Source organism: Astyanax mexicanus, chromosome 16 (assembly GCF_023375975.1).
Source record: "Astyanax mexicanus isolate ESR-SI-001 chromosome 16, AstMex3_surface, whole genome shotgun sequence".
Taxonomy (NCBI): Eukaryota; Metazoa; Chordata; class Actinopteri; order Characiformes; family Acestrorhamphidae; genus Astyanax; species Astyanax mexicanus.
The window spans coordinates 27242223-27264928 of record NC_064423.1 but is presented as its reverse complement, the minus strand read 5'-3'; the positions used below and the strand labels follow the sequence as shown (position 1 = coordinate 27264928).

The 22706-nt window shown below is 38.5% G+C and overlaps 1 protein-coding gene and 1 long non-coding RNA gene across 3 annotated transcripts; one reads left to right on the top strand and one right to left on the bottom strand.

Annotated features, from left to right (window-relative positions):
* Positions 1 to 1453: 1453 nt before the first annotated feature.
* Positions 1454 to 14106, bottom strand: tnfaip8l1 (tumor necrosis factor, alpha-induced protein 8-like 1). Of its 2 annotated transcripts, none has more exons than XM_007246203.4 (2): positions 13821 to 14106; positions 1454 to 2465 (listed from the first exon to the last, which is right to left on the bottom strand). In XM_007246203.4, exon 2 carries the CDS (start codon positions 2458 to 2460, stop codon positions 1900 to 1902), a length of 561 nt encoding a protein of 186 aa, XP_007246265.1. In that variant the 5' UTR covers positions 2461 to 2465; positions 13821 to 14106; the 3' UTR covers positions 1454 to 1899. The 2 variants fall into 2 exon arrangements, with proteins under 2 accessions (XP_007246265.1, XP_007246264.1); XM_007246202.4 differs by lacking the exon at positions 13821 to 14106 and adding an exon at positions 9451 to 9989.
* LOC103036750 (uncharacterized) lies at positions 10011 to 12021 on the top strand. The gene is made up of 3 exons (XR_007424911.1): positions 10011 to 10668; positions 10780 to 10829; positions 10978 to 12021. It is a non-coding gene; the product is annotated as an uncharacterized LOC103036750 (long non-coding RNA).
* Positions 14107 to 22706: the final 8600 nt, after the last annotated feature.

Here is a 22706-nt window from a genome sequence, read left to right as displayed (position 1 = left end):
ATATTGCAGCCTTCTGTGAGAACAGTGTTAGAAAGGGCAATACTATGATAACCAAAAATAGTCTCTGTAAAGCAAAATGGCTCAAAGAACCACTTCCAGCTCCTTTATTTTTGCATTTCTGACTGTAGGTGGTCCAGAATAACAATAAATTGGGATTGAGCATTTAGGGGTCAATATAAGAACCACTGCTCTTATCCGGGCCTGAAAGATGCGGATTCACTGGCATTGAGATATGAACCCTTTCCTGCACCTTTAAAGATTTTTTTTAAAAGTCTACATTAAAAGATGTGCTGACTCCACTTTAGGGATGTGCTACTCACAGTGCAGATCAAACTGGATAGAAGGCAGTTAAACCCAAGAGCAGCACTCCTACTTTGTGCTTCTTCCTGGATTCAGCTCAGCCCAGTTGTTCATATATCATGGCATTTGGCTATGTTCAGACTGTCAGCCCAAATTCTAATTTTGGCATACCTAAATTGTATCCAGATTGATTTTTGATAGTCTGTACAGCTAAAAACCATTGTGATTTTTGCTAATTGCATTTCAAACCAAATCTAGATGTGGTTTTAATTAAGTTACAATTGGATTTATAGAGATGCATCAAAGTTGGGTGGCTCTGGATGCTCAAATCAGATTTTAACATATTTGCACATTGTCACAATCTCGTCAAATCAAGAGTGATGAAAGTGCAGAATACAAGAAGAGTGTAAAAGGTCAGCTACTGATGCCAGCATTAGCCAAGGCTAATGTTGCAATCTAGACAAAACTAGATTGCAACAAAGTTTTTGATGAACTGGACAACCACACAAAATCAGATTTTTGCTAATTGGATCAGCTAAGAATGGAAAGTGGTTTGAAAAGAGGTTAAAATCTGATTTGGACAGATGCATTGGAGCCTAGACGCTCTGTGTCTGTCTTTTGCATCAATCACAATACGACAAAATAATGATCAAGTTAAATCCAGGGGTGAGTGGGGTGACGGTGGGGATCTAAGAAGAGTGCCAAACGTTAGTTACAGACACAGAACTTGCAGCCCATGCGGATACATTTGTGATCTACTGTTCAACTGATTCTGACTGGGTCAAAACCAGAAACAAACCCCAGCAAAAACATGGAGATACAGGGTTTTTGTGCAACAGTAAGGATATATATGGTGCAGCCTCATGATGGATAAAAACCCCACAGGCCTAGCTGCTACGTGACTGATTTTAGACATCACAGTCACACAAAAACACCATTGTGATTCTTCTCTCTTGTCTCAGAGGGGATCCTCCTCTGTCTGCATATGACTCATAAGCATTAAAATGAAGATTAAAATAGAGAATGTTTGCAATGAGAGATTGTGTACATTGGTCCTTTGATCACAAGTTACAGCCATTCCATTCCATTTTTGCAATCAAAACATGAAAGGGTACAATGTAAACCGTAATCCCATACACGAGATGAAACAAACAAAAAAAAAATCTCCTTCATTAAAAGTTAAAATCACTATAGTGCATGAAATACTTGATTATAGGATTCCTCTTAGAGCATCTCCGCATTGAGAAGTGTGGGAAAGCTCGTCCATATGCTCCCTCAGCGTTTCCTTTAATAGTTGGAACAATCAGCACCAGCCTCATACAAGCGAGTGTTTAAAGCATGAGTCATGCTGCTCTTCCTTGAAAACATGAGGGTGTTGTATCGCTATGGAAAGACCACTTGGGGCAGCTGTTCAGCGTTCATGATAGGGCCCTCCTACGGTCAGAAACTGCTTCAAACTGCCTTTGGTGGACTGCAGGCTTACTGGCTGTGGTGAAACAAATACAACAGAAATAATGGAACAAAAAAACTGTCCACATACAAAGTAAAAAAAAAACATTAAAATACAATGTAAGAGCTCAAGGAGATGACCCATTCTGGTCACAGGTTGCCTTCATCCAGCATCTTGTTGACCCCATCACAAATTCTCTGCAAGTGGGCCCGATACACCTCCGAGGGACTGTACAACGTCGCCAAGAAGTCACAATCAGCAAAGTGGTTGAAGACGTGGTTGACCCGTGCATGGGACTTGGCCGTCAAGTGCCGATTAATAGCCTGGTGCAGAAGGTCCCTGCAGTCGTTGAGCAGGCCGCTCATGACCCTCCTGTCAAAAGTGAAGTCGATCTGGTGGAAGCTGACCGCCGTCATGGCCAGAGTGTGGACCTTCTTGCGAAAACGCTCCACCAGCACCAGCTCCTCGTTGCTGAACTGACCATTGCGGTAGAGCACCCCCAGCTTGACGACCATCTTGATGAGATTCTTGATGATCTTTTGTGCCTCCTTGCGGTTACGAGTGTACTCCTTGGTAACGCGGTAAAGCTCGTCCAGGACTTCGCTGCTGGTGTCGTCGATAAAGAGGTTGGCCACCGCTTTGGTCGCCATCTTGCTCATGAGCTTCTTCTGGGCCTGCAGGGCCAGGTTCTTCGTGCTGAAAGAGTCCATGTTGTCTGCAAATTAAAAGAAGACAAAGGAATCAGAATAATGAATTGGGGGCAAGTGAACAGTCAGTTTAAGATGTTGAAGTGTTGGAAAAAATGGGCAAGCACAGAAATCTGAGCCAAAATTTGATAGCTAGACAACTGTGTCATCTTTCTATCATTCCTAAAACATCAGGTAAGCCATGTAAGATGTTACCAATGTGCAGCAGTCAGTACCTTAATAATGTGCTCAATAGAAGGACAACCACAGGACCAGCACCAATGTCATCAATGCCCACGGCTCACTGATTCACAACTTACAGAACTTACAGGATCTGCTGCAAAAATATTGATGCCAGATACTACAGGATACGTTTAAATGTTTAAAAAGCCCTAGTGGTTAAAAAGTACCAGTTGTTCATACAATTTAACCATTAGGTCTTTGTGCATAAAAGTAATAAGCTTCAAGAATGGCCTATTGTTTCAACTCAAAAACCTGACAATAAAGCGAGACCTCTATTTAAAATCTCTATGTATAAATTTAGCTGTTTCCGATTTTGTAATCACATTAAGAGCCACCTTATCATATTGAACCAAGTCATGTATTAGTGAACCGTAACACTTCTAAAGATAAACTACACACAAACAAGTCAAAGGTCATGGGACAGAGAGATAAGAAAATCCTTTATTAGTCCCTAATTGGGTACTAGTTTTGTGTGCCGTGACTTCTGCCATGTCCTCTAGAAGCTCAAGAACATTGTAAGATTTGGTCTGATCTGCAGTGTCTGGCTAGAATTATCCATGCGAACAGGTCACAATCATTACCACCCACTGTGCTGTCCACTGCAGGTGGTAATGATATTTTCTATAAGTTGACATAAAACATGTGAGACTGTGGATGGCGTATTTTAAATGCCTGCAAAAATATAGAAATTGAAATGTTCCATCCATCTGGCATCCACGATCAGGCCAGGCAATTTCACTCACAAAAAACACCTTACAAATTACAGGTGTGGGTGTTTGCAAGCTGTCTCCTGAGGTAAGATTCATGATCAGTTTACATTTTGCTATCTTGTGAATGAAACATAAATTAAAAAAAAAAAAAACCTAACCTAAAAAGGAGCTCTTCCAGTGGATTTTGCTTTAAATATAAAATTGTTGGAAATTACTGTCACTGTGAACATTTTTAAAGTTTAAAAGGAGAATCATACAATCATACAACACAAAAGCTCTATACCAATTAATATTGAAAACCATTCAGGAACCTTTATTTATTAAAGTGTAGCTTCACTCAAGCTTCAAAGAAACTGGCAAACAAAGCAAATATAATCCAGTATAAAGACTGACAACATGCAAAGCACAAACTGTTGACAGGTGTCTTTCTGTAGAGGAAAAAAATACTAAAAGTAAAAACAACCTGCAGCCAGATGGGGGAAGATAGGGGATATTTCACACGTTCCCAAACAATACTTATGCATCCAAATGAGTTCAGCAGATGTTTATCTGGACTTCCCTGTGTAGACGCATAATGAAACATGAGTACACATCTCTTCCAGCAAACAAATGCTCAGAGGCACAGCAATCAGTGACAAAACCAGAACATCAGCACACTGAAAAGAAACCTAATCACTGAATCACAGACACCACCGAGGACAGCGCTGATCTCATGAGTCATGTTGCAGGTTTGAGGGCACGAGAAGAACTTGACAAAAGGTGTGCAATTTCTCACCATGGAACAGAAGTCGATTATAAAGTTCCGGTTTCAGACAGACGGATGAAAGCAGAACTTGACAACTGTGATGGGTGAGCATTAGTAGAGATGCGTTCTTACCCTGTAGGACCACCAACAAAAACAGAAAAAGGGGGGATAATGGCTGGAGTAACCGAGGACGCATCGATTTCAACTCACCCTCTTCTAAACATCCTGCCTTTACTGTCTTTTATGGACACCAGAGTAATCAATCAAAACTCACAATGCGGATGCAGTCAGTAAATCAGTCAAATGGCCAAGGCTTATGGGATGCATAGTTTCTAGGGGTGTAGGATATGGGAAAAAAAAAATGTTATGTGCGAGAATGACAGGGTTCTTGCACAATTTTAATAGTCCAATGTAATGATTTTAAGACCCTTTTAAGACCTTAAATATAATAAAAAATAGTCATAATTTCTTTCGTTTTCTCCCTGATAACGTTAGCTACCCGCAGGAACCCTGAAATGATGTTGGATATTCCGATATCTGTGTAAAGATTTTTGTTGGTATATTACTTTCTATTATTATTTTATGCAAAATCAGAGTCTTGATAGGTTCCTGTTTACAAAAAAGCCAACATGTATAGATGTTTTTGTTTCTGCTGAGCATAAGAAACTCTTATGTTTATTCTAAATATATTTCTAAAATATTTTTTTGCATATAAAAAAAAACCTTCTTGATTTTTTTTGTTAAAACATTACGAAGACTTTAGCTTTCGCAAAAATACACTGAAATATTGTGATATTTATTTTTTAGGGTCATTCACACACCTAGTTAGTAAGCATGTGTAAATAGATTGAGAATGTGAAAGAGTACGTTTAAACACTCCTTTCAGAGCAGGCAAATCTGAGGACTACAAAGTTACATTCAGTCAGTTAGTCAGTGAAGCACTCAGAAAGGAGCTCAGGCAAAACCAAAACAAAGCCAAGCCAGTGTTTATCCTCATTTTAGAGGAGGACTCAGTCACGCTCTCTGGCTCTCTAGTTCTCCTTAGTTATAATTCAGCATTTCTTTGTTTTGACAATGCATGAATGAATACATGAAGACAGAGTATGTTGTACAAATATTTCCACATCTGCTGCAGTAACTCTTGTATTGTTGTTCTGTTCCTATTAGCCCCATTAGCAGTGCTGCGTTTGCTCAGGTAACCACCGAAAAGATGCCAGATCCTCTTTGAGAGGCTGTGCATGCGAAATAAATACGTACAGACATGCGACATGGCCAGAAAAACTTCCACAAAAACCAACCAGACCTTTTTTATTTTTAGAATGAATATATTAGAGAGTGCGGGATGGTTGCAGTAGCACACCGACACCACTGGAATATACTGAAGCTTTCTGACACCACACTAATCTTAAATTTGTGTTCATTTGGCTTCAAACTGCTCACACTACATGACCTGCTCTGAATGAACCACCACACAAATTAAGATTAAATCAACAAGGATTACATGCTGCAAAACAAGCTACATAGATGTACAACAAAATACATAGATATGTATATATGGCTGCACACCTAAGTTAAAGGCATATAATTAGCTACATGTACATAGTGAGTCAAAAGTTGCAAGACACCCATTCATTTCAGAAACTAAATATGATGCTTTTAAGATGGTGGCCATGTTCAGAACATAAAATAAATTACATGTTATGGTGTTCAGAATTGTCATTTTTCTTTTTGTTTCGTTTCCCTTATTTCCCTTTCGTTTGTGAAATAAAAGCCTGTCTGCAACTTCAAAATCTGGTTTTAAATAGCAGGTTTAAAGTTAACACAATATAAAACCACCCTCTATACATAACTATAGGAAGAGAATCAGCATCCACTCCATACTACAGGGGAATTTTTGTGTCATAGGTGATATGGGTTGCTTGGTTCAACAACAAGCAAACAACTAGGTATGTTAGAGTAATTGCATCATCAGCTTATCAGACAATACATGGACTTGCCCTTTAATAATATTTAATTATCATGATATCATCTATTGTGCTTATTTTTGTTTGTTCACATATATATAACAGTAATCAGTATTTTAGACAGTCATGCAAAACCAATGCTTCAATAACTGATTTCATACCCATAGTGTGGACTGCAGCAGAAGATTATAAAATGAAAAAGTAGTTTTCTTTAAAATGCTTGAATTGATTTGTTACGCCATTCTATTATGATTATATCAGTGGCACTTAATGATCTTAAAATGACAATAATATAGTTTATTGCAGTAATTTCTGGGATGTTAAATAGTCCACCAAAAAATGTTTATTGTGACAGGCCTAGAAATAACAAAATGTAAATCCATGTAAAATATAAGCTATAGATTTGATAAGATTGAGAGAGTGTAGAATAGAACACTGAATCTCCCAAATTAACTGAATTTATAATCTATCCTAGCAATAGGCCTAAACAAAGATTTGTTTATACAAATTTAAGTAAAATAACAGCTGTTTTCAGGCATCCAAGCATTATTCTTCCTCAAATCACCCACACAGACATTGCAGTGTTAAAGAAGACAGGCAACAGCAGTCTTCCCCATTCTTATACTTGTATACACTGTGCTTATGACTCAGGCCACTGGAGGAAAGTTCTCGCGTGTTGTCAGGATTGCTACAAGTTTATAAAAACTGCCTACGACAACATTTGGGGACTCTGCTCTATGCTTTCATACCAAACTGAAGCTGCAGAAGGACCAGCACTCACGGCACAAGAGCTCCTTCTTTTCCCAAACATTGTCTTCTGAAATGTGTCATTTGCATTCCTTTGAAAGTGCATGTCTGATGTAGTTTTTCTTCTTTGTGTTCTCCCAGGATGAAAAATAAAAAATCTTCATCACGAAATCTGGAGACAGAGAGCAGCACTCCACAATCTGACACCAGATAGATAGATGAATCCATCTTTCAGGTTCTTCAGAGGATCACACCACCCCCCCACCTCCCACCACACTCTGCCCAGCCCAAATTAATGTCTCTCAACATCAAAGAGAAATCCTTTGAGGAAGACACAAGGTGAGCCGAGCAGATACGAGGTCACGCTCCTCACTGCCAATGAGCAGAAGTAAGAATGAAGCAGTACCTCTTTTCAGAACACGAGTGAAACTTCGGAGATGCTTTCTGGGCTCGATATGCGCCATCCTGCTGTGATAAAAATGCCACCAAATGACACATTTTACTAATGTATCCCAGATTTGCACTCTCTGAGGTAATGAGTTCCTGGCAACAGTTGTAGCTTTAAGATAAAACCGGAGATCAAAAGCAAACGCTGCAAATAATCTCACCAGGCATTGAATGCATCTTGAAGGGAAATTAATGCGCCTTTTAGGACGCATTCAAAAAAATTCAGAGGCATGTTTTCACTAACAAATGCTGCCTAAGCCTCACTCTGCCAACTGCGGTGCACTAAAACGGTTCTGAACTTTGTCCAAGAAAATACTGGGCAGCCTCCAACCGTCAAGCACTGTCATTAGTGGTGAGTTTTACATGAGTGTGAATGAAAACAAGTCAAGAATAATGGAGAGGTGGAAGAGCAGCTGGACTGCATGTTAATGGCCAATCCAGCAAAAATTTAACACAATTAAAACTGTGTGAAAATACTAATCTGCACAATGCAGGAATAAAATGGGTAGTACAACATAATTTCAGTACAACTTCAAAAATAGGTCAAATCAGAACCTAAAGAAATGTTACAAGATGTATTAACCTTTTTATTAATGTTTACCTTTTATATTTACTGCTAAAGAAGATTGTACAGTGTAACTGCATGTTTAACTGTGCATATGACAAAAATACTTTTGGAGATTGATTTTGATTCAAGATTCAAAATGTTCACTAGTTTAAACCCAGACCCAATTAAAAGCTCAAATTCTCTGCATAACTCAGTGGTTAAGAAACATGTACACAGTGTCATTCAGAGTGGGTTTGTTGTGACACTCCCTGTTCTAGAGACACTTACAGTGTCAGAATTGTGCACAGTGATGGTGAACAGAACACAACTGAAGATCCCTCACAGAAAGTCTTTATTTTAAAGGACTTGCACAATGCACAATAATCATTATGAAATACAATATGACATGCAGGCAATAACAATAACAATTTCTTCAGATTTTACTAGAACTCTCTGTATCAAATATTAAAGTAAAATATTTAATATTGGGTAGATATAATTTACTCCTGGTATACAAGTCATGGAAAATAGTGTGACCTTTCCCTATTGTATCAAGCAGCAGAAAATCTGGCATTGCATGTTGTGTGATTTGAATATTGCAATAATAATGCACTGTGCAGCCTGGCTTAGTACAATGATTTTTATTCAATATTTGCAACATTGCATCCAATTAAACAGCACTAATTACAAGTCTTATTAAACATCCATATGGCTCTCCACAGGGTTTCTCCACAATGAACCATTTCACACAAAAAACACTCTGACACTCTGAATGACTATTTACATTTTAAATGCAGAATTGTGTAGTTTTAAAAACATCCTAGACTAAAACAATTATTAGTCACCACTTCCCTAACTTAAACATTGTCTAATGAACCAGATCTTGCCTTTTACACAATGATTGTTTTTAGCCAGTTGCATCATTTTGTATTATTATCTTTTTGCAACACAGTAAACAAAGTAGTAAACAATTAATATAATACAGTTGAAGACTGGCCTAAAATATCAATGTATATTTATATGTTTGATGGGCCAAGCAAACATGATTCAGCCAAACATGCAAAATGCATCTGGTCAGGATTTGGTCAGAATCTTTTTTAAAATGAAGTAATTAGTAACTGAATAAAGACATGCTTGTATAATTGTACAATCTTTTGCAAAATATTACAGAGTCAGAATTTGGGATGCAGTGATATAATGATGTGAGCCAATGTCAACATCTCATTTTCATGCATATATCTGCTGATAGAGACAGTCATATAAACATATATAAAATTACTTGGATTGTCATTAAAGAGAAACATTTCTATTTGTTTGCTTACTAAAATATTTTAGTGCAATATGCTCTAAACTCTGTGCTCTTTAAGATTGAGTCTTGGAGTCTTCTAAAGTGAAAGACCACTTACCTAAGCAACTTTTTGTCCATATAGATAGCATTTCAATATTACTGAAGAGCTCAAAAACAACTAACCAACAATACACTGTGCAGTCCTCAATATTAACCACACTTACACTGAGCCTTTGTAAACTAGACTCACTACTGGCCACTGAGTAAACCGAGCCCATACAGAGGCCAAGGTTTTCCATTACCTAGCATCAACCGAAACTCACCTTCCTGGAGGTGTAGAAGAGCATCTTCCATTTTTAGGAGCTTCAGTTACAAGACACAGTGTGGATTGAGGCAGGTTGGAGATGATCACGGACATCAGCCCAAACTACGAACTTTCCAGCCACCAGGCACGGCTCTGTTGGACTACCTTGATTGGCTCAGGTGAGAAAGAGCATGACTAAGTGGAGCCACCTGGAAGCTCCACCCACATGCTCTTCATGCTTTGCCCACCCCCCCTACCCTGAGGTAAAACAACGTATTGTAGAAGATACAAATCAGGATGAAAAGAGAGGGTTTTTTTAGCTGTACAGTCCATCTACAAAAAAGCAGCAATGGTAAGCATATGCTATGTTTAACTTTCAGCTTTCAAGTGTGAACCTGAAACCAGTAAGGGATTCACAGCCTGCAACAGCACCAGCAACATCCCTTTCATGTGCCAAGCCAGTTCTCAATTCTCTACCTCCATCAGGTCCGCTTATGTAACACAAGGACTTCTGAAGACTAACTTCAGTCTGAGTGGCACGGCAGTGTGTTCAGCAATCACCGTCTCATCCCAAGTGCGTCACGCTCGGAGGAGAGGGGTATAGTCTCTTTTTCAGAGAAGATATAAGCTTTTTTTTCTCAGGCCCCACAGATCTACAAAAGCCCATGGTGCAATTAATTATTCACAAGTGCCACAACACGGCCCACAGATGAATAATGCATGAAGCAATTTGAAAAAATATAAAGGCTTAAGTAGGAAAGTGTGTCGTTAGCCGAAGGTGATGGCGACCAAAGACTGCACAACAATGAGAAATCAGATATCATGGTTGTGGTCAATAAATGAGAGGTGTGGGTTCTGATTAATTCTTGTTTATGATGATTAAATCAAGAGTGTGTTTTACATGCACTTCATAATCTGAATACTGAAGAAGATTGAAGCTTGTCAGTGAACCAATCAACACTTTTACATGAATTTAGGTGATCAGACAATGTTGGGCTATGTTAGACTTTGTTGGGACTGCCACCTGAAATCAGATTTCTGGCATATCTAGATTGGATCCACTATCCAGATTGATGTTTTGATAGCCTTGACAGCCATCTAGTTTCTGTACATCAGACCAAATTTTGGAAGTGGTTTGAAATGTGATTCCAATTTGATTATTTACAGATGCATCTCAGTCAAACAAACAATAACCTCTTTAAATTCAAACTGTGGGGAACCAAGAACACCACCAAAGGTATGTTACTAATACTCACATCATTACCACAGCAACCAGATACATTTCAGATGTCCAAATATGTAAATCCAAACTGATCACTTGCAAATAACAGTGCAGATCTGATTTCAGAAACAAATCGGATTTGTTTTCACACACTCGGAAATCTGAGAATGCTCCAGGTAAGTGTATACATGCACTAAGAGAGCTCTCTTCATTAGATTTCTTAATTTGACTTCATAGATCTTACTTGGATCTAAGATATCAGAGCATGCCATTTACATTACTACTTCAATAATCCGATAATTGCAGTAATTTGATTGTGAACAGGTTACTGAGTGCATATAAATGCACTTCTTGAGAAGAACAGCTCAGGCTCAGGCTGAATGCTATGGAGGAGAGAACAGCTGAAAGCATTTCCTGTACTTTCTTCAGTTGCACAAAAGTATCTCTTGTGAGCAGGACTCTGTTTGTTTGTGCAAGCCAGCACTCCAGAAGCTCTTGCATGTTCTCAGAAAAGACAAGCATGTTCTCCTCTCAGAGTCACTTTACTCACACTACAGCTCTCGTGATATGAAGCGAAGCTTTCTCTAGGAGAGTCTGAGATGTAAATGCATAGAATGGGCTTTTTATAACGGTCAAACAAGTCATTCTTCACTTCATGATCGTGCAGCTGAAAATACAAAGAGACAGTATGGCAGTAGTGTACTACTTACACATAATAAAAGTGCAATGATTTTTATAAATTGACTTACTGAATTTGTCTATCACAGTAAAGTGCGTGGGACTTGTGCTTCAGATACACACACAACCTTTTTTTCCCTCATTTGCCAACAAAAATATTTACACTGATAAATTACACTCACACGTAGCCAAACCTGGCTTGAGCACTCCTATTGGTGGAAAATTCAGTTCTGCAGCCTCAATTGATGATGACACAGAGAGGGACTGTGTTCCAGTGTCATACTCCACACAATACAAAAAATGATGTACTGTATCCTAACTTTAAAAGCCTGTGTTTGTTAGATACACAATATTGTGTTTGTACCGTATACTAATGTACTTGCATTAGTTGCTGCAGCAAAACAGAATAGTCTCTGATTGGCTTAGTTCTCCCCTTCCTGACCCATAATACGTTCATTACTGGACCCCAATTGTGCATTTTTAAATATGCTAACAGGCTGAAAACCCTCGCTGTCATGCGAGAAATAAATGATGATGATTTTTCCACATTTTGCAATTGAAAATCTGCTTTTCTTAAAATGAAAATGAAAATTTAAGAATGGTGTTTCCTCATAATGAATGTTGATGTGAAAAGTGATGTGAAAAAGTTGTTGGAAATAAAAGGCTTTTGTGTGAATGATTGACATACTCTTATTCCTGTCTACTCTTTCTATTTATTTCATTGGGGTATTTATCTTTAACTATTTTGTATATTCTATTTTTATTGTATTCCTTTATTGTACTTTTATCTATATATCTATTTAATAACAGCTCCTGGGTGTAAACTGGATCGTGAGATCACAATTTCGTTCCACCTCATGTACCACATAAGATGCGAATGACAATAAAATCTCCTTGAATCCTTCTATGTGAATTTCCAAAATAAAACAAACCAAATTCCTGGTAAATAGTTAAAATTAATTAAACTAATTTAAAATAGAAAAAGCTTCAAAAATGAGCAATATAGACAAACTACAGACTGGGCATTTGAGATTATGTTGGTGTATTGATAAACACTTGCTATTGTCAGGAATCAGCACTGTATGTCGAGAGGAAGGGAGGTGGTGGTGGTTTATAACTGACCAAACACGGAAACTTTAATCAATAATTTAATCCATGTGCAAGTTAATGTACACACCACAACACGTCATGGAACAGCACGTCAACACCAGGTAATAGCTGGCTGTTAATTATGTACAATATGGTGCCAAACTCTCTATATGCTTCAAAGAACTACCACCACCAATGTAGACTGTCTGCCTAGACAATTTAGATACCCATCATCTAAAATGGCAATTTCTAAATTCAATAACTTCCAGCCTGGAATGAGCCAGAATACTGGACAACCAATCAGTTAGATACACACATAAGTATTAAAGGTGCAACAACACACACAAACATACTGTTAAATTTTAGGATTGGACACGAGCTGGACAAAAGGTTTGTGTATAAACCATGTACATTTTTTTTTTCAATATCATATTGTTTGATATAGAAACACCTGTATCAAGCACACTGTTCTAAGACCATAATTGTGATAAAGAACACGCAAAGTCAGCTACAAACACACACACAGGTGTTTCCTGGGTTACAGCTGGGGCTGCCTTGCACTCTCCTGTCCTGTAAATCAGGTCACATCCCCTGTAAATGAGTTACCCAGTCTGTCATTAACACATTATGTTGCCATAGGCGTCTGACCATTGTTCTTATTGTACTTCACCTACAACCCCTGGAAGCTATTAAAGTAAGGAAGTTGACATAATTAAGGTTGCAGATGTTTTTCCTTTAGTTAATATTAACAATCAAAACCTTATTCACCTTATAGAATAATGCAGCACAATTTTATGCATATACAAAATTAGATATATTTACTTAAAACATTATTTATCTTACTCTTGCTTAAAAAAAAAATCCATATTATATTGGAACAGATGCAGGTAAAAAGTTGGATTGTGTTCAATAAAAGTCTGTGAAAGCCTTAAAATATGTGCACAACACTGTAGCTTTATATATTCATATTTATATAAAATATAGAAAACCTGTTTCTCTGTCAAATGACAGAAAAATAATAACTAGATGAATCTATATAAATTATCTTTTGATAATATGAATCCTTAATATTTTAGATTAATAAAGTGGGAACTGATTCCTGTTTAAACTACACTAAAACTACACAAATCAATAACTATCATTGTTTACAAATACTGTAGCAAAATTCTACTGTTTTGGTTGTTCTGTAGAAAAGACAAATACCTTTATAAAGAGCTCTTATTACAACTGGGAAGTTCAGTGTAAAAAGACCACCCACCAGACTGTCAGAAGTCCATGATTAATGCTGGGATATAGTTTATGAATCTATATATACGGATCTCACTGATTTATCTGATCGTCCATATACAATATTTAATGTATTAATGCATCATTCCATAAAATAAAGAAGGAAAATTTACCTCCAACTTTAAACCGGATACAGGGGCGTAAAGTCCGTGATCTACAGTCCAGCCCTCCTTCTTCAAATCTCCATCTAAGCAGTGTAGCTAATTATCAGCAGCCATACCTCCGACCTGTTCTCCAGCAGCGAGACGGAGCTACAGCTTTCCCTAAAACACAGCAGAACCGAGCCGCGCGGTTCGGTACAGATATTCCTGCTGCGGGTCCGGCGGTGTAAATAATTGAAGAAGTGTTGGGATCGGTTACGGGAGTGTTTTTTTTTTTTTTTTTGCTGAGCGACTCCGCCTCTTCGAAAAGTTTCAAACTTGTGAAGGGAGCCTGGAGACCGGGAGACTGACACCACGCCCGACCAATAGCTGCTCACTTTCAGAGCACAGCTGGCCAATCAGAAGCTTGGAATAGCTCGTTTGAAAGGGTTTTTTTTTCTCCCACCCGTTTTATGACATGTCCCGGCCTTCTATGCTGGGATTGGCTATTAGACTATGTTCTACTAAACGTATTATTGTTATTAAAATATATATGAATATGTATGAACTTAAAAAACAGTGAAAAAGCCAAAGGGACAACAACTGTACAAACAAACATACAAACATACAGTACAAGTCAAAAGTTTGGACATGCCTCAAAATGTTTTCATATATATATTTTATTTCTGCATTGTAAATTAATACTAAAGTCATCCACACTTTGTCGTAAACATTTCTTAGATAACAGCATTTAGAGCATTTCATTGCAGAACATGAGAAATGGCTGAAATAACAAAAAACGATGCAGAGCCTTCAAACCTTAAATAATGCAAAGAAAAAAAGTTCATATTCATATTCTTTTTTTCTAGCTTAATAAATAAATATATTTTGACGGCATATGTTTTGGGTTTTCATAGCCAAATAGCAAAATTGCTCATACTAACTTGCTAAATATTAATGTAATATTGTTAAAGACGTTATCAAAAATTTAAATAGCATGGGGAGTAGTTACACTTTTGAACACAAAAAAGTAAAAGTATTTTTATGAATTTAATTTTCAGCTTGTTATCACCTTAAACCACTAATGTGATGTAAGTATTTTAGTTATTTTATTAGTTTATTTTAGTTTCTACGCTAGTAATGTTGTATTTTAACTACTTTACAGTAAAATGCACTACTAACCAGCACACCTAAGAATCTGAAGTCCTTATGCACTAGCCAATCACAACACAGGAGGGCGTGGCATGTCTGAACACTGATGGTGAAAAATACCGAATTCTGAATCTTCTCTCAACTTCCAGTAATTATCCTGTCGGGTTAGCAGTAGCATCGCCGGCTGCTGTTTCGGTAGTCTTGAGAATTTCCCAAAGGAAATCCCCTTTAGAGAGAACAATGAGGGGGAACTCGTGGACCTACTGAACCCTTTTCCTTCTGTAAACAACCAACAGCTGTTAAATTAAAGCTATAGGTGGGTAATTAAGTCAACTACAGCTCCCACAGTCTTATCTGAACTAGCTACGTAATTAATAACAAAAACACAAACAGCAACATTAACTCTTGCTTTATGAATTAGAGTTATAGGGACTAGAGGTTTAAATTGGATATGTTTGACCCCACAGCAAGAAACTTTGTTTGTCCGTTTTATAAATAGACTGCTTTGGATGCCCGCTGTTCTGAAGAGGAACATACCGTGTTTAAAAGTACTACAATCTGCCTGTGTGAGGCACAGGAACTGTACACAGCTGATAATAACAGTTTAAATTGTAAGAAGTAGAACTATTTCCCCACTGTACTTAAGTACTAAAAGGCTGTATCTGTATTGGAGTATTATTTTTGCTCCTACTTTCACATTTACGTTTCTACATATTTTTGATGAGTTTATTCCTTTTACTTAAATACATTTTCATGTGCTGCATTATTATGTCTTACAGTTATATCTGGGCCTAATCCTATTTCACACCTTTGCCATACCGCTTAGCTATACCCCTATGTTTTGTGGTGCACTGTCAGGCTAAGGTATAGGGGAAGTGTTAGGGGTATATGACCTTTCAAACCTTGATGTTTCAGGGGCACACTCCAAACAGAGGGATATGAGAATCACAGTGACACAAGCGACCAAACAAACTCACAAAGGTAAGTATTTTCCTTCTTAAAAATTAAGGTAACCACTATATTACCATAGTTTAATGTGTAGTTTCAATGTTTTATGGACATTTCCTTCATAACAAGCATAACAAATTACTAGGAGATGGTCTTGGCTCAACCTTTTTGCCGTTCCACCTTAAATTGTGCAACAGACGACAGGCTGCAGCATTTAACTTGGAACAGAAAAAAAAAAAAATAAGTAAAATATAAGCTAAGTTCAGCTCCCCATCACAGAGAACTTATGAAATGGACAATAATAATTAATTGCTGCCCCACCTGCCCTAGTTGCTGCACTATCAATGCCCTAAAATTAAGTAGTTAAGCAGCTAGGTTGCTGGACTTTAGCACTCATATCACATCAGCCCTTCAGGGTGACCTACAGACTCTTAAAATATCATTTCCAATTCTTAGGGGAAGGCTTTCACCTCTTCCTTTTGTAACTGTATATAGTCTATGGCTTCAAGGGAAAGGGTTACACTCAAAAACAAGAGGTAGGGGTACAAAAGAGAAATGGGATTGGGCCTTAAAGTCACATTTTTATTTGTTGGAGTGGGTAAGAGAAGAGAGGAATGCTTTAAAGGTGGAAGGGACACAGTTGACCTGTTTTTGTTTATAAAGAGTAAAGATCAGTGTTTTAAGGTACTCTAATAATTTGTTTTTACATATGAAACACTTGTATGTGGCTTCTGAGAGCTTTAGTTGATACTACAATAGTGATAAACCAACTAGTGACCTTTTATGTATAATTGGTGAAAATATTCTACTGGCTTGCTGTCTGTCCTTTTTAGCCTCTCTTTTGGGCGAGTGTGTTTGGAGAGTTACCTGAAGACTCCATGCATGTACTGCTGCTACAGCCAAGGGACATGTGAGTGACCTTTAACCTAAACCTGAGCAATATGATACTTAAATTTTGACTTTTCTGTAACTTCATAACACAATAATTTTACTTTCTGTACTTGAGTAGTACATTTTAGAATAAACAATTTGCAATACTTAAGTACGAAACATATTGACTACTTTAGTACTTCTACTTAGGTGTGGAGCTTTAATTTACACTTGAAATTCTACTTTTTTCACTTTTTTGATAGAGCACTTGTATTTTTACTCAAGTCTGAGTCTCTAGTTCTTTATACATGTATGAACCTATGGCAGTGAGGATGTAGCTTTAAAACACTATGTTAGTAGCTAGCCAGCATGGGACGACACATAGTAGGAACGAGCCTGTTTTCATCATATAATTCTTTTTTTTTTAAACAGACACTAAATATTTAATTAGTCATTAAAAAGGAAGTAAAAATGCAGTATGGAGCATCAAATTGTTACAGTTTAGCCCGTGTCTGTCTTCTGTTTCTCCCTCGTTTGGTCTCTTGTGCTCCTGCCCCTCTGTTTTCCTGTCAAGTGTTCCCAGCCATGTGCTTGTGTTGTTGTTTTTGTCTCCACCATAGCTCCGCCCCAGCCCTGCCCTAGCTATTAGTGTTCTCACCTGTGTCCTGTTTGTAACCCCGCCCCCTCGTCATCCCAGCCCAGGTGTTTCTCACTCCCCTCCTGTATTTAAGCCCCTCTGTTTGAATGTTCAGTGTCGAGTCTTTTGTATTTTGTATCCTGTATTTTGTATCCTGTATCCGATATCCTTAGTCTGTATGTATCCTTGCTGCCCGTATGTTTCCTAGTTTTAGTTTCTTAGTCTGTGTTTGTTAGTTTGTTATTCCAAGTCTTGTTGTTTTGCGTTACCCGCGTTTTATTTGTTTTGATTTATCTTGTTTGTTTAAAATAAATATCTTTGCACTTACGTCCTCCTCCATCCCTCCGTCTCCCCTGTAACACAAATCGTCTTAGTAGGGTTTTACTTTCAAGCTGGATGGTGAAAACACCCATTCTGTCACTATAATCTGGTAAATTTGAATTTGGTGGAACTATTTCAGTCCAACTGTCCAATATTTAAGTACATAGTATCTTTGGCAAACAGCAATATTAAATATGTGCCTTATACAATATATGAATTAGAGGGACCTCAAATGTACTGTACTGGATAGATATGAAGGCAGAAAGCAAGCACATAAACTAAATAGTGTAAGCCTACATCTCAAAATCTCAAACCACAAACTATAACTTGTGGTAGTCTAGAAAGTATACAATTCTCAATTACCCTATAGATATTCTGGGTCTGCACATCATAGGACTGAAGGCCTATTTTCATCAATCTAGCTTTTTTGATATTCACTCAACATGAAAGCCATTAAAAGAGTTAATGTGTTCTATGAAGAATCTGACTATTTTTAGGGCCATTTAGGCTTTTTTTGCTGTGAATGTTTTCATGGTAATTAAGCACATTTTCTTCCCGAGTTCTCAGTACTGCTAAGTCATGAAGATTCAATAAGAAAAAAAAAAATCTCTGTTAATCACCACTGCAAAGAGTACAGCGCCACCCTGTGATGTCTGATTGCATTTACATTGTTAAGTCTAATAGGAAATGTAAAAACCTAATTTATTTAACTAGAATGATTCTTAAAAGACTGTTTGAATGATGTACCAGAATCAGACATGACATTAAAACCTCAGAGCTGTCAAGCTGTCAGTAGTTCTATCAGTGTTGAAATAATATATGGTTTTGATTAAAATGAGATGTAACTGGTGGCTTTTTAATAGAATCTGGCTCTTAAAATGACTTTGAAAAACATATTTTAGATAGACTTTAACTGCTGCAGAGTATAACTGAACCCACAGGCCACACAAATACATTGGTCTAGGCCATTTATAAAAATTGGCATTCACATAAAATCACATTTCCCTATTTATTCTCCTTCAAAAATGTATTTGTAGTACAGAGATCACATGCTTACATTGACTAAAGTCATTGATCTTCATTTTTTGAAATGACGGATTGATGGAATGATGGACTGATGATGAAACTGATTGAACAGTTCTTTCTAGAATGATGGATAAAAGGATTAAACCGTCCTTTATTTAATTACAAATTACAAATCTTTTGTTTTCTTTATCCTTTTAAAATAATCCAAAGTAAATAGGTTTAATCCTTAAAATAAATATGGAGACAATTAGTTTAAGAATTCCATGGGTAGCCACACATTAAACTCACTTCTTCCTTTTTACACGGCTGCTGTCAGTTCTGGACTCTGCATTGCTGTCCAGGACTTTTGGTCCCCTGAGGTGGAGGCCAGACTTTCAGCAAAGGAGCAATAAGAGAATATTTTCAATAGCAATTTCTTGGTGTGAACTGATCCTGTACTGATAAATAAATACTGATGAAATGTAAATATTCCAGCTGAGTTTTAGTCCAGCAGATGGAGCTGCAGCTCTGAGCCAGTGTTCCTATACAGTCTATGGTTCAAACTCCCTGACACTTTCCTACAAGGACCCGAATGCACCAGACCCTCTGTGTCTGATGTCAAAACCTGATCCATTCATTGAGCCCTTCATGCCTCAGATATGCCTCAGCTTGACCCAGCATCCTTTGAGACACATCAAAGACTAGCTTTAGGACTGTTCTCTGTCCTAGACCTGTGTGTTCCCCTAAATGTCTGAAAAGCTTAGGCCTTCAGTCTTTAAATACTGGCAGAAGAACTCTATGCTAATCCTTGAAAGTGATGCAACACTCAGCTTTATTTCACTAGTTCATCTAACCTGCCTCCCTCAGCAAAGTGCGGCTCTGTCTGAAACTTAATAAATGCTGCCTGCATAAATTCTGCAGTACTTGAAGGCAGGAACCTACCAAATCATGTCTGATATGAATGTCTGTATAAGATGCTGTCTGCTAGGTTATCTTCTTCTTGAAGGTTTGTAAAGGCTGTGTAGATATATGTTTTGCTGCCCTATGTATACCAAAATCCTATGGGAATGTGCTGGCTCATCCCCCCAAAAAACAGAAACATTGCAGATATAAGAATCACTCTGCTCAAATGTATGTTGTCTGCAGTCATTTTGCCCATATTTTCTGTATAATTTCCCTATAATGGTGGATTTTCCAAATAACATGTTATGACTTATAATTAGTTACACCACTAGCTGACATTAGTCATGATAAATTGCTGCCTTTGAAGGGCATCTCAAAAACGATTCTGTTATCGGTATGAGTACTGACCTGTGAGTAGTGTGTAAAAAAAATATTAATGTATATCGAAGTATTGCAATACTCAATTGATTTATACTCACAATTGATGAATTATTGTTGCTTTACATGGCAGACAGTGTTTTAAAACCTCGCCCACTAGACAGGAGTGTTGTACACTTTTTTTTGGATTCTGTTCTGGTTAAATTGAAAAGTCAACCTTTCTTTTACTCAAATTTTATGAATATGATTGTGTGTGTTTATACCATGATAAATTTCCTAAAATTTGATTTAAACATTCACAATATATTGCCTTGCTTACAGTATCTCAATATATTCCACAACCCTAGTTGTGAAACATAATAGGCACCAAGGCTTCAAGAAAGTTGCCTTCTGTTTTGGACACAGCCAGTGTGTGTCTAAAACACACACTCGTGTTAATTATTGTAAGTTTGCAAGACACATTGGGCATAGTCTTGCTTGCTTATGCTGTTTTGTGGACCATGCTTCTGAAAATCACATAACCACAGTATGTCACGTGGTCCCTGTCTGTTCTCGTGTTTCTGTGTTTATTTACCTTTTTCTGTGCCTGTCTCTGCTTGTGCCTGTGAGTGTGTCTCCCACGTGATCCGTGCTCCTCAGTGTTTCTTGCCCTCACCTGTGTATCATTTGTAACTCCGCCCCTTAGCCCCAGGTGTTCTCTGTTTCCCGTGTGTGTTACACTATTTATAGTCCGTGCTCCCTTTCCCTCGTGTCGGTTCTTGTGCTTTGTTAGCCTGTTGTGGTTGCGTCTCTGTGTCTCATGTTTCTTGTTTTCAGTTTAGTTTCCGTTTATTTGTTTATTTTTGTCTTTTGTTATCTGTATAATAAATACACTCGCATTTGCATCCGCTCTCCTCGTCCCTCCTTCACGCACCCTGACAGAAGAACCGACCGAACTATGGATGCAGCGAGTGGCGTCTACCTGGGTTCCAGATTGGCGATCCGCCGCACCTCCCTTTCTCGCGGCGTGCTGGAGGAGCAGCCTCCTCTCAACTCCTCAGCTAGCCGGCGCCGGAGGAGGAAAAGACGGCAGCGGCGTTCTCAGCGCTCCCGCTCGCCCGAGGAGGACCCTCTCAAGGGGGGAGCACTTTTTGGGGGGGCGCACCGTGTTGGCAGGGACGCAGGTTGTGAGGAGTCTTATTTCTGGGACTACAGGTGCTGGTCAACGAATTAGAATAATTTGAAATAGTGCAATCATGAAATTCTTTGAATGCATTTTTTGTGCAGAAAGCAAATCAGGTGTTCACCGCACCTGTCCTACTCGTTAGACTAATCACAGAACTCGTTACCTGGAAAAAAATTTGCTCAGCTGAGCTTTCCAAAAGGCCCATTTAGGCCATTTAACTGTGACACTGTTGTTTTATTGAATTAGAATAATGGAGAAACCGTTTCATTGAATTAGAATAAATGCTCGAATTTTTGTTTTCTGTGAAGAGTGTTCACTGTGCAGTATAAAGTCAGGGTTGAGTAGAATTTCTAAGTTGTAAAATCAATCATGGGTAAGCAGCGCGACCTCTCAACCGGAATAGTGGCTCAAATTCAAGCCCTTCGCCAACAAGGCTTGACCCAAACTAAAATTGCTGAGCAGCTCGGCATCAGCCAGTCTTCCGTCTGCAAAGCTCTCAAGAAAAACTGCAGCAAGCGCACCAACTGTTCCGGCGTCCGAAAAACTTCTGCTCGCAACAACAAGCAGCTGAGAAAGATCGCAGTCAGCAACCGGTTCAAGTCCACTTCCGAGCTCACCGACTTGTGGAACAAGCAGACCGGCGCTGACGTCTCCAGATCAACCACTTACCGTCGTCTGCGCGAACTCGGCTTCAAATCTCGCGTTCCAGCAGTAAAACCGATGCTGAACAAGAAACAAATGGAGAAACGGCTGAAGTGGGCCAAAGAACGCGGCGAGTGGACTGCTGAAGACTGGCAGAAAGTGGTCTTCAGTGACGAATCACGCTTCTGCATCTCCTTCGGTGACCAAGGTCCTCGTGTCTGGTGTCGTGGTGGCGAAACCTACAACCACGAGTGCGTGAAAAGATCCGTCAAGTTTCCCCAGAGCGTTATGGTCTGGGGATGCATGTCCGCTCGAGGTGTAGGGAAACTCTGCTTCCTCAAGAAGACTGTCAATGCTGCCGTATATCAAGATGTTCTGGAAACGTTCCTGATTCTGACTGTTGAGGAACAGTTCAGCGAAGAAGACTTCATATTTAAACAGGATCTTGCACCGGCTCATGCGGTAAAGTCGACCAAAGATTGGTTCACTAAAAAACAGCTTGAAGTTTTGGCATGGCCGGCCAACTCGCCTGACCTCAATGTCATTGAAAACCTTTGGGCCATTGTCAAGTGGAAAATTCGCGACAGAAAGCCTACTACGCTGGACCAACTGAAGCAGAACATCGCCACTGCCTGGGAAGCTGTGAGTGCGGAAACTTGCGACAAGCTGGTCAAATCGATGCCGCGGAGACTTCAGGCAGTCATACAAGCCAAGGGGGCAGCCACAAAATACTGAGAAAGTGATGATTGTAATTATAATAAAAATTATTCTAATTCAATGAAACGGTTTCTCCATTATTCTAATTCAATAAAACAACAGTGTCACAGTTAAATGGCCTAAATGGGCCTTTTGGAAAGCTCAGCTGAGCAAATTTTTTTTCCAGGTAACGAGTTCTGTG

Bases quoted from the DNA above. Each gene is read 5' to 3' on its own strand.
- tnfaip8l1 (XM_007246202.4), bottom strand. From the start codon at position 9,481: ATGGAAGATGCTCTTCTACACCTCCAGGAAG. The intron at 2,466-9,450 runs GTGAGTTTCGGT...TTTAATTTGCAG, and splicing joins TCTTCTACACCTCCAGGAAG to ACAACATGGACTCTTTCAGC.